Source organism: Herpailurus yagouaroundi, unplaced genomic scaffold, assembly GCF_014898765.1.
Source record: "Herpailurus yagouaroundi ecotype Mexico unplaced genomic scaffold, PumYag 28, whole genome shotgun sequence".
NCBI lineage: Eukaryota > Metazoa > Chordata > Mammalia > Carnivora > Felidae > Herpailurus > Herpailurus yagouaroundi.
Window position 1 is genome coordinate 36,147,258 of NW_024412376.1, and position 12,554 is coordinate 36,159,811.

The following is a 12,554-nucleotide window of genomic DNA, read 5'->3' on the forward strand; positions in this document are numbered from 1 at the left end:
CATCTTGGGTTGAGTCAGAGAAGCAATTTGACAGAATTATTGCATGCACAAAGAAGGCAACCACTAAGGTCCGTCCTTGGAATAATCCGGTTCACTCTGGAAATCAAAGAGGTGCTAGAAGGTTAGGGAAACATGGTTTAGTCTTCCCATCAGAGCAAGATGAACAAAAAATAAAACAGAAAAGGCAGATTAATGAAGCAAGAGGAAGAGAGGGCTCCCCTTAAAAGGAAGACTAACCTCTTAGGGAACAACCAGAGAGAACGTGAATGAGAAACGAGATTTTTTGAAGGTACAGCCCAAGAGACATACAGAGAGATGGAGACAGCCTGGTATGTAACTGAAATAAGGGAGATAGATCTTTGCACTTATTGGAGCTTAAAAATATATATAATGAAAGAATAAAAGCAAGATGTTAGCAGACTGGAATTGTTCCCCACAAAGGAATCAGGATTTGGTTATAGGAGGTATGGAGAAATGCACTTCTAAAGCCAGGATCAGAATCCATAGTAAGAGCAACTGAGGACTGAAACAGCTATACCCAGAGTTACACAGTCCTGGACAGGTTCGGGGAGGGGGGGGGGCGCGCACTGGGGGCAAGCAGGAATATCAGAACAGAATGCCCAGAGCATATTAGGTAGAGACACAGTTACTGCCCATGCCCTGGGGGAGCATGTTTGAGAAGTTTATGGAAGTAGGACTCAGTCTAGAGAAGGCACAGCAAAAAGAGGAAACTCATTAAACAGGAACCAGGCCAGACTATCAAGACAGACTGACCCCAGAACTGATTTAGATGTTGGTCTGATAGGTGAGCATCTCCTATGGAAGACCATCCAATGCAGGGAAGAGAAGTTGTGTTTGAACAACAGATGCTTTCAGCAGACCAAGAACTTACTGATTTTATCTCTTTCCTTTAGGAGAACTCACAAGAAAATATCTAGGGAAACATCTAAAGAAAAAAAAAATCTAGATCAAAAAGTGAAAGAAAAAGGAAAAGGAACGAACCAATTCCAGAAAACAGTAGCAACTTTGCAGGTGTTAGAGAAAGAAAGAGAGCAATAAAAGAAGCTGGTTAAATGGCGAGAAACTCAACTGAGCCTTCCTGAGAGCAAGAGGGGACAGGAAAAGCATATCCTGGAGGCAGAGCCCACAAGTGCAGAGAAAGAAGGGGCACACTCACAACCTGGAGGCCATGGTGAGCGGCTCCCAGCCAACATGCTGTCCCCACTAGGCCCCGAGCTTCCCAAATGTCAACAGCAGCTCCCCTCCAAGAACCTGAAAACAATGCCCCACTTGATGTAGGTGGGGCTAAAAGGTAAAGCCTTCTCTAAGAAGTAGGTCCCAGAAGCCTCAGTGAATCCACAGTAAGAGGCAATGGAAACAACTGGGTACACAGATCTCAATGCCCCTGCCCGGGCACCGTGGACACTCCATCCCTCAATAGGGTGTCCATGCCAGTCAGCACAGGAGTGCCAGAAACAAGGGCTTCCCGCAGGAAGAACAAAGACACACCTGTGACTGGCTGCGACCAGTGCCAAGTCCCAACTCTGAGGGGAGACCAGAGTGCCTCAGGGGCAACTTCCTGAGAGAGGAATACACAGGCTGCCGCCTTAGCCTCCTGACAAGCAATCTCTCCCCACGGAGTTTAAATGCAAGGTCTGAGAATCAAAACAACTGGCATAAACTAAAGCCAAAACCAAGGTGATGCTCTCCATCATCCATCCCTCCTTTCGGCAAAAATGAAGCACTGGGAACAATTCTGCTTAGAATCAGTCCCTTGAGGGCTGGGATGGGAGGCATGTTTTGCAAACCCAGTGGATGTATGGTTGATAATCTGATATTCCTGCGTGTCTTAAGATTCTAGACTCAAGCAAGGCTCAAGAGAGACTCGATATTATTTCTAAAGATATTTTTTATCTTTAAGTAATCCCTACACTCAATGTAGGGCTCGAACTCACAACCCCAAAATCAAGAGTCACATGCACTATGGACTGAGCCAGTCAGACGCCCCGAGAGACTTAATATTAAATTAATGTAACTTGTGAAACTCCAGGGAAGCCGCACACATCCTAGCCAGAGTGAGCCCCAGCTGCACACAGGCACGGACAACCTCTCTGGCGAAGACCAAATGAGTAAGAAATTGGGGAGGGCTTCAGATTCTTTTAATGTTAACTCACAAGCCAAGATAATTTGATATGGGACTACAGCCTTGAACTTTCACGTCTTGCCAGAGGACTGGATCTCTGAATTTAAAAATTTCCAAGAGTTTCACAATAGGAGAGGGTTTATATTCAAAACTTTATTTTTACAGTTAATTGGTGAATACATTTTAGTTAGGTGCCAGGTACCAATTCTAAGCACTTTATATGCATGAATTTAGTCAATAGCTACAGCCATCCTATGAAGTAGTGCTATTATTATTTATCTTATAGATAAACTGAGACACAAAGAGGTTAGGTAATTTGACCAAGGTCACTCAGACATGACCAAGATTTTTACCCAGGTGGTCAGAATTCACTTTCTTATTCACTCTACCATGCATCTCTATGATGGGGCATCCTTTATGACTGGTATTTTTTTTATTGGAGTAGCTTTACTCTGTTATTTGAGCCCACTGCAAAAGCTCTGATAAGCTGTATTGGATATCATACTTGAAAAGAATTTGGAATGGGAAACAGATGGGGACATGAACTCTCAACCTTGACTCTAGTGTGGCTTTGGAAAAGATTATTAATGAATTATTCTAATCTATCTCAGAGCTTTCTAGGGGCAAACTCAACAATGCTCCCCAACAGGCTGAAGATAATCAAAGAAATGGGGGTTTGGGTCCAGTGGGAGGAGAAACAGGCTAAGGAAAGTGGGAACACAGTTGCCAGAAGCCTGCTGATCTCCTTGTCAGGGAAAGGGGGGACTCAGGCTTAATAAAAGGCAAGCCCAGGGGCGCCTGGGTGGCGCAGTCGGTTAAGCGTCCGACTTCAGCCAGGTCACGATCTCGCGGTCCGTGAGTTCGAGCCCCGCGTCAGGCTCTGGGCTGAGGGCTCAGAGCCTGGAGCCTGTTTCCGATTCTGTGTCTCCCTCTCTCTCTGCCCCTCCCCCGTTCATGCTCTGTCTCTCTCTGTCCCAAAAGAAATAAATAAACGTTGAAAAAAAAAAAATTAAAAAAAAAAAAAGGCAAGCCCAATGAGTCAAGGGTATAAAAAACTGAGGAATGTTACAAGGAAAGGATTCTCTTTTCCTAACTTCACTTGTCCTTTGGCCCCAAGTCTTCCTCTCCCCTTATAGGTAGGGGAGGGCTGCTTGTCAGTGGGCCACAGACCATGATGCTGTGCTGTAGACAGTGAGGAGAAGGATAGGGGCTCAGAGGGGAGCTGCCTTCTTTCTCTCTACTCTGGAGAAGGGTGTCTGTCCTTCAGATTCAAACTCCCCTTCTGATGGGCCGCTCCACAATCTACCCGAGGGGACAGGGAATTAGTAACTGGCTCTCTGACCTCAGCTGATACATGAGAATGTGACTCATCAGCAATATGAAGGTGGCATTTTGGTTCCCTAACTCCTGATTCTTAAACATACATTAGTTCAGAACCATATGTAATTTATTGGGCATCTTCATATACCCCAACAAAAGTTTCAGAACAGAGTATAATGAAAGTCTGAAAGAAGTAAAAAAAAGATTCGTATCTTACAACTTCTTAAATAACTGAGGTTATAGTTTCTTTTTAAGATCATTTATTCAAGTATCAAACATTTATTCACTGTACGTTATATGGCCAGACTGCCAGGTGGTAAGAAAACAAACGTTGGCCAAGACAGGATTCCTGCACTTAAGGAGCTTATAATATTAGCAAAGGAAAATGCATAAAAACAAAAGCTTCTAAATACTGTGTTTGCGATGCTAGGGATCTCTCATTTTCAGTAAAGAGCTAGTCAATTCTCCTGGAAGGCAGAAAAGACACAAGGTAATCATCACTGAGTTAAAGGAGGGACCAGGAAACTGATCAACACTGTTCTCTCCTGCTAAGACAGTAGAGATTTTAAAGAAGCAACGGGGGAAGACGGAGGGAAGGGGACCGCCTGCCCTGCAGGACACAGAAGAGGAACACCCGCCCCCCCCCACACGTAGGTATTCTCTCTGGACCTTCCCATGCTTCCTCCCTTCCTTCCACTCACCAGCTCCCACCCTCAACCCCTCCGGTCTCGGCTTCCCAAGTTCCCATCCCCTTGAATCATTCTCATTGGAATGCGATGAAAAAGAGAAAAATGTACAAATTTTAGCAATTTCCTTGCTTTTAAAAGCCATATTCGGAGGTAGGTAGGTAGAGGAAGATTAAGTAATGGCACATATTTACCTAACATATAGTAATAGCTTTCCAGAGTCTGACAGTCTATCATTTTTATGTAAAAAAAAAAAAAAAAAAAAAAAATCAAACTTTTATCAGGCAAAGAAATGGTATTTATTATTGATGTCACACGGATCTGTAGGAATTCTCAGCTGTCACACTCAGAAAATCTGTTTCTTTCATTTAACTAATGACGGAAGTCCATCAAGAAAACAGGACAGCTACAGAGGTTAAAAAACCTTTCCCTGTTCTGTTTTCCATCTCCAAATCCTAGATGAGACTCTTGTACCTTATTTGTTAGTGAGAAATGTGCCCCCTTCTTTTCTGTCAAACTGTGGTTGAAAAAACTTTCCTTGGTCCTCTCCCTATACTGATTTTACAGCTTCCCTTCCAGATTGCCACACTTAATTGACAGGGATCAGCACCTCAGCAGCCAAGAAAGAAGCAGGAAAACAACTTAGGGTACCTTCTCCCAGGCTGGCAGGAACCAGGCTCCACACAGACCTGGGGCCACAACCCTTGCCTGACACCTGTCCCGGGCAGGCAGGCACAGGGGCCTGATGTCACCACTCCAAAAGCGAAGGCTGTGCCAGTCTCAAAAGGTTAGGAACTCCTGGTCTGAAATGCACTAGGTATCACGCAGCACACCCAGAAATAATCTCTCCTTTACTCAATCCAGCAACATTATGCTGTGATGGGAAGGGGAACCCTTCATTGTATACGTGCACACTCAGGAAATACACTGAAAGGAAATGACAAAACACTTTTTAATGTTTTTGTTTGTTTTTATTTTTGAGACAGAGAGATACACAGAGTGTGGGCAGGGGAGGGAGGGAGCTGTCAGCACGAAGCCCAAGGTGGGGGTCGAGATCATGACCTGAGCCAAAGCTGGACACTTAACCAACTGAGCCACCCAGGTGCCCATTAGGATATGACAAAATATTAATCCTAGTTACCTTTGCCGAGTGTGACTGTAGTCTTGGGGCTTATTTCTAATTTTTCGCTTCTCTGGTTTCCCATGTTATGTTCTGATTACATAATAATTTTTGTATAATCACAATCTCGCTTTTAGATAATGTGATAATATGGTATCATGTTAGGACACACACACACACTTTTATTTGGTGGGACTGTGTGTCATGTGTTTTCCTCTAACTTCAAAACTTATCTGGGTTTCCCACACTGCCTTATCATTTTATTTTTAACAATAGACATTATTTTATAATGATTCTAATACCAATAACTAAGTTCCTGTAAATCTCTGAGACGAGCCTATCGTGATAGTGAGCCTCTATGCCAGATCCTGAGATGATGCCAATTTCTAACACTGTTTTGCCCAAATAAACCACTGAAACACTCCTCAAATCTCAACAGTCTGGAACCAAAATAGCACTGTAAAAAAACATTAAAAGATAAAAACTCTCACTTTTTCATAAGCCTAGCACAACTGTATTTATGTATTCTATCCCACCGTGTATTTTATAGTTACACTCACCAAGTATAACCTAGCTTATATTCTACTATTCCCTTGTCAAACAAAGCATCAGAATTATAACTTGGAAGAACTACTTAACAGTCTACATGTTGACATAATCACATTCATCAAATCCTCTTTCTACTGTCGAGCCTTTAAGCTGTCTCCATTGTTCTTCTGCCATTATAAAAATGTAGCCAAACCCCACATTTTATTTGCCATTTATCTCTCATGGAACGTGAGTTACTAAGTCCACAGATGTGGAAGTCATCGCGACACTGAACTATACATGGCGCAAATCCCTCGGCAGAGCGCGCTGGCACTGCCCATCCCAGCTCGGCTCTCGGCCTCCACCAGGTAACTTAAACTCTACGTCCATCCTACAGTTTCTAAAATAAGGATATTACCACCTGCCCTAGCAGTAAATCTGGTGAAGGTCAAAGTGGCTGATGTGGTGAAAAGGGGAAGTTATGCAAATCTTACATGTTACGACAGGTAGATACGCTATTTGGGGATCTCGACTCAGATGCCCACTGACTCATCTATTTATTAAAAACTGTGGGGGCCTCAATGTACTAAACACTAAGCTGATGTTGAGATTATAAAAATGAAAAAGAAACAGGCCCATGGAAGAGAGCCTCATGGAGGACGACACAGGATGACACCAAACGTTCACGCAGGGGTCTGAACCACATGCCAGGGGGACTGGAACACAGACTTGCCCAGGGCCCAGGGGAGGCTGCGGAGGAGCTGATACCTGAACCAGGTCTCAGAGGAGGGAGCGAGAAGGACAATGAGGGTTAGAAGGGGGTGAAAGCCTATGAAGGAAAGGCAGTATGTAAAAAGGGATGGCCCATTTCAACAGCGAGCGATTTTGGAGGCCGGAGTGGAGAAGAGAAGGGCAGGACGTCTGAGGCTGGAGAGGAGGCTGGAGCAGGTGTCGAGGGCCTCATATGCCAAGCTCCGGGGCTCGGGCTTTATGCTGAAACCAACAGGGGCCCAGCTAGTACAGAGACCAGGGAAGCACTGAACAGCTTTGTCTGGGAGGACATGAGAGCAGCAGTGTGACACATGGAGCAGAGAATGACTGGGACAATAACCCGGGGGTCAAATAATGACAAGACTACAACAAAAGCAGAGGAACCTCAGACTTTTACTCAGACCCACTGCAACAGTGACCTCTCATCTGCTAGGAGCCCTCGCTTCATAAAGGGCCAAACAAATGAAAAAGAAGGGCCAGATGAAAAGGTTGAAAAAGAAAAAAGCAGACACACATGGGCAGCAGAGAGGCGAAAGGTATACCCTCCTCCCCACTGAACCTAGTGGCTGTTACAACACATCACCAAAAATCTAGATAGAAAAGAAATCACACACACACTCTTGTTTCCAGCAGAAGAAAGGGAGCCATTCAATCCGATTCAACTGAGCAGGAAAAACGCAAAAGTCAGATACCAATGCGTAAAGACACAAATAAAACGGACCAAAATGAGCCCAAAGTGCAAAAAAAATGAGATAACATAACAATGATTATTGGCACCCTCGTTTATCCCATGAGATGGAGCTAAGGAAGCAAGTGAAAGCAAAGCTGACAATATCTTAATTTCTGCCCAAACCTTCTCACTCTCTAGCGTTCTAGCAGACCCACCTTCCAGCTCCCAACTGAACCAGAGTACCTCCCAAACCCTCTATCCCGTTTTGAGGGAAGCTGAACTCAACACTCACCTCAGATGATGGGCTCTTGACCAAAAAACAGAAAGAAGGAAAAACAGAAGAGCAAAATGAAGACATTTCTTTCTGAGAAAGCATAGCTGACAATTATGGCCACTTAAACACAACACAAACACATATATGTATGAAGTTTAAATGCAAAAATATTATAGTCAGGGGCGCCTGGGTGGTTCAGTTGGTTAAGTATCTGACTCTCAGTTTTGGCTCAGGTCATGATCTCGTGGTTTGGGAGTTCGAGCTCCGCACTGGGCTCTGTGCTGACAGTGCAAAGCCTGCTTGGGATTCTCTCTCCCTCTCTCTCTGCCCCTCCCTGCTTTCTCTCTCTCTCAAAATAAGTAAATGAACATCTTTAAAAAATGGGACTACTAGATACCCACACACAGAAGAATGAATTAGGATCCCTAGCTCATACTATACACTAAAATGTCAAAATGCATCATAGACCTAAATGTAAGAGATAAACTATAAAACTCTTTGAAGAAAACAAAGAGGTAAATCTTGGTAACTGTGGACCTTTTTAGATAGGACACTAAAAGCATAAGTTACAAAGGAAAAAACAGGCAAAATTGAAGTTCATCAAAACCGAACACTTTTGTACTTTAAACAACACCATCAAGAAAATGAAAAAACCAACACAGAATGAGAGAAGTATTTGCAAATCATGTACTTGATAAAGGCCTAGTATCAGAATATGTAAAGAACATTTACATCTCAACAAGGACAAAACAAACAATCCAATTTTAAGGTGGGCAAAAGACTTGAATAGACATCTCTCCAAAAAAGATATACAAGTGACCAATAAGCACATTGAAAAGATACTCAACATCATTAGTCATCAGGAAAATGCAAACCAAACACTTAAGCTATCACTTCGCATCCACTAGGATGTTCTTTAAAAACCAAAAAACATAAAATAAGTTTTGGTAAAGCTGTAGAAAAACTGGAATCCTCATATATTGCTGGTGAGACTGTAAAATGATACAACCACTTTTTGACAGTTACTCAAATGTTAAACATATAATTACCATATGACCACAAAAGCCCACTCCTATGTACACACCCAAGAGAACAGTAAACATATGTCCACATGAACTTGTACAAAAACGTTCACTGCAACAGTTTTGATAATAGCCAAAAAGTGGAAACAAATCAAATTCCTGCCAATTGGTAAATGATGAAACAAAGTATGGTATGTCCATACAATAGTTCACTAGTATAGGGTAATAAAAAAGAATAAAAGACTGATATGCGCTATGACATGAATGAAGCTTAAAAACATTAAGTGAAAGAAGCCAATCATGAAAGGTCACACATTTCATTTATATGAAACATCCAGAAGAGACAAATCTATAGAGACAGAAAACTTAGGGGTGGTTGCCAGGAACTGCGGCCGTGGAAATGTTCTAAAATTAGACTACGGGGGTGGCTGCACAATTCTTGAATATACTAAAAACTGCCGAATGGATCAAGTCTGTGGTATGTGAGTTATAGCTCAATAAAGCCGTTAAAAAATAAATTAAAATGCAAAAAAAAAAAAAAAACCAAAAAAAAAAAACAGAACAAAGAACCCCTGAAACTGCTCCCATGGGGAGAGCTACAGACGTCCCTCCAGCCGGAACTTCATCTGACCAGTGTTCACTGAGCGCCTCTGCCGGAGGCCCTGGGCTAGGTGTAGGGGACCCTGTGGAGAGCAACAGCAGACAGTCTCTGCTTCCACGGGGCTGCAATTTCACGGAGGGAAGGAAAGGGTGGCTGAGTAATGGGGATAAGCGTTCTAAGTGGGAAGAACACAGTTCTACGACAGTCCATCCAGGGACCTGAACTAGGATGGGGAGAGATGGCAAGACTCTCTGAAGAAGTGGAGCTTGAGCTGAAACAGAAAGGATGAAATCAGGGCTACTCCAGAGGACAGTTGGGGCGGGGGAATCTGAGGAAACTGCAGGCACAAAGGACGTGTGGAGGAGTGAAAACGGCATGGGTGAGCAAGCAGAGGAAGCAAGCAGAGGAAGACCACATGATGGTAGAGAAACAGCAGCCAGACCATGCAAGGCCTTAGAGCCACACTAAGAACCTGGTTTAAATCCTGAGACCTGCAGGAATACACTGAAAGGTGTTAAGCAGATGACTAGTGTGGTCCAACTTGCATTTTAGGAAAAGAGACTTTTGAAAGGGCCAGACTAGATGCTGGCAGATCTGTTAAGGGGCCACTGGAGTAGACTGGGAAAGAGATGATGACAGCCTGGATGCAGGAAAACAGGCAGCAGGCATCACGGTCAGCAGATAAGATCTGTCAGGTACAATGCATATAACGTGCAAGCTCTCCTCATAGCAAGGTCTCTCACAGGCCTCGTAGAGAGGCCTGCATGGTCATTGCCTCTTTCCCTTAATTCTCTGTATCCTTAAATTAACCCCTACTAAGATATCTGAACACCTGTCTCTGTTTCAATACTTTTATCACCACTAATACAGCATCTGGCATTCAAAGCTTCCAGTCTCAGTAACCAGAGAAACCTGGCCATTCTCAGCCACCCCCTTTGCTGAAGGACGGCCCTGAGATAAGGCTAAAAACGTTCAGCAGGAAAAACCCATGCTATCAGCATATGCAAGTTACACTTACCCCAGCCCTTTCAACCCCTTACAAAAATGCAAGTCAGTTCAGATCATTTTTATGCTAGAAACCGTTCAATACAAGGGCACTTAAGTGGCTCAGTTGGTTACAGTCAGACTCGTTTTCGGCTCAGGTCATGATCTCACCATGCAAGAGTTCAAGCCCCACATCGGGCTCTGCACTGCCTGCTTGAAATATTCTCTCTCTCTCTCTCTCTCTCTCTCTCTCTCTCTCTTTCTCTCTGCCTTCCCCTGTTTGCTCTCTCTCTCTGAAAAGAAATAAACTTAAAAAAAAAAGTTCAATACATCCCCATTGGTCTTAGGATTTAAACCAAATCCAAATGTACAAACTAAAAGAAATCTTCCTTAAAATCCTGGGAGGAAGGGCTATTCAGTTTTATCAAAGTAAAAATAATACCAAAAATTCCCAAGAATTATCTAAGTGATGACAAATCTCCCAGACATTACATTACAGGTAAATTAGTTTTATTTGTCTTCTCACTGGAATGTAAGCTCCAGGAAGATGGAAATACTAAACCAGTGCCTGCCCACAGCGGAGGAAGACTACTGAATGAAGGAAAGCCCCAGGCACTACTGGGACTGACACAAAGTTCTAAGCAATATTCTTTATTCACTAATCAGAAAGAAAGGGTCAGTAAGGTGATACACTGGTTCAAGACGTTTCTTGGAGCGCCTGGGTGGCTCAGTGGGTTAAGCGTCTGACTTCGGCTCAGGTCACTATCTCATGGTTCATGAGTTTGAGCCCCACCTTGGGCTCTGTGCTGACAGCTCAGAGCCTAGAGCCAGCTTCGGCTTCTGTGTCTCCCTCTCTCTCTGCCCTTCCCCTGCTCATGCTCTGTCTCTCTCTCTCTCTCTCTCTCTCAAAAAAACAAACATATATATAAAAAAAAGGAATTTTCTCAATTTCAAAAGTTAGCCATAGTTACAAGGAAATAAGTCAAAGGGGAAAAGTGGTCAAACTTATACACTATAAATGAAATGCATATTAAAACAACATTAAGGTATCATTACAGCTGACCCTTGAATACCATGGGTTGAACTGTGCAGGTCCACTGATATGCAAATTTCTTCAATAAATAGAGAACAGTACTGTAAATGTATTTCTCTTCCTTATGATTTTCTTAGTAACATTTTTCCTAGCTTACTTTATTGTAAGAATACAGCATATAATACATACAACACAGAATACGTGTTAATCAACTATTTATGTTATCTGTAGGGCTTCTGGTTAACAGCAGGCTGCCAGCAGTTAAGTTTCTGGGGAGTCAAAAGTTATACACAGATTTTGAACTGCATTGAGGGTTGATACTCATAGCCTCTGCACTGCTCAAGGGTCATCTGGATATACACTCTAAAACATCAAAAACATTTCTTTCCACTGAGCCACACTCAAGAAAGGCTAGGACTAGGGAGAGGGGAAGATAGTAAGACATTCCTGAAAAAATATCATTACTAGTGACCATAGCAGTCTGTCTTCTTGAAAAGCAACCTGGCAATATTTAACAAGCTCTATAAAATGGTTCATGGTCTTGAACTACAGACACTCTCTTTACAAAATATATCCTGAGGAGACGGGTAATCCAAAAAGGAAATAAAAAAACTTATAAAACATGTACATGGACTAATGGTAGTAATAACGAAAAACTGGAAACACTTCAAATGATCAAAAACAAGATAAAGCCAACTACGACAAAGCAACACTATGGACTATACAGCCTTTCAAAAGAAGAACATGGATTCCACTGACACAACATCAGGATTTTTTCAAAAAGCGGAAAATAGTAAAATCCCAATTCTAAAAGCTGGTGAGTTTAACATCTCTAGCAATCCTATATAAAAAGGGCTGTAAAAGATACATAACTTTAGAAGACTACAAAGTTTGGCGTTTGCTAGAATTCAAAATAAATCCACCATTAAAATTACCTGGGTTTGTGAAAGCTGAATGCTCTGAACCTGTGGGAGCAGAAAATAAGCATTTGGTAGCTGTTTTGCAGACCCTTCTGTAGAGATTCTTCGAGTGCCAATTCCAGAAACCTTCAGAAAAAAAAGAAGTTAATTACTCCTCTATTTGTTTTGAAACATATTTGCCGTAATGTTAAAATACCTTTCCAAAGGCAATCTGTATTCACCACCTTGACCTTTAACACGGTATTAATCCAGGGGCACCCAGGTGGCTCAGTTGGTTAAGCGCCCGACTTCAGCACAGGTCATGATCTCACGGTTCGTGAGTTCAAGCCCTGCATTGGGCTCTGTGCTGACGGCTCAGAGCCTGACGCCTGCTTCAGACTCTGTGTCTCCCTCTCTCCACCCCTCCCCTGCTTGTGCGCGTGCTCTCTCTCTCAAAAATAAATAAATAAATAAATAAATAAATAAATAAATAAATAAATAAA

The 12,554-nt window shown here is 42.8% G+C and overlaps 1 protein-coding gene across 3 annotated transcripts in view; it reads right to left on the minus strand.

Annotated features, from left to right (window-relative positions):
* TMEM131L (transmembrane 131 like) overlaps window positions 1-12,554 on the minus strand; it is a 162,028-nt gene that overhangs the window by 70,635 nt on the left and 78,839 nt on the right. For all 3 annotated transcript variants that reach the window (XM_040472047.1, XM_040472039.1, XM_040472032.1), the window contains exon 5: window positions 12,088-12,198. In XM_040472047.1, coding sequence (XP_040327981.1) covers window positions 12,088-12,198 — 111 coding nt within the window. The remainder of the gene's footprint in view (window positions 1-12,087; window positions 12,199-12,554) is intronic.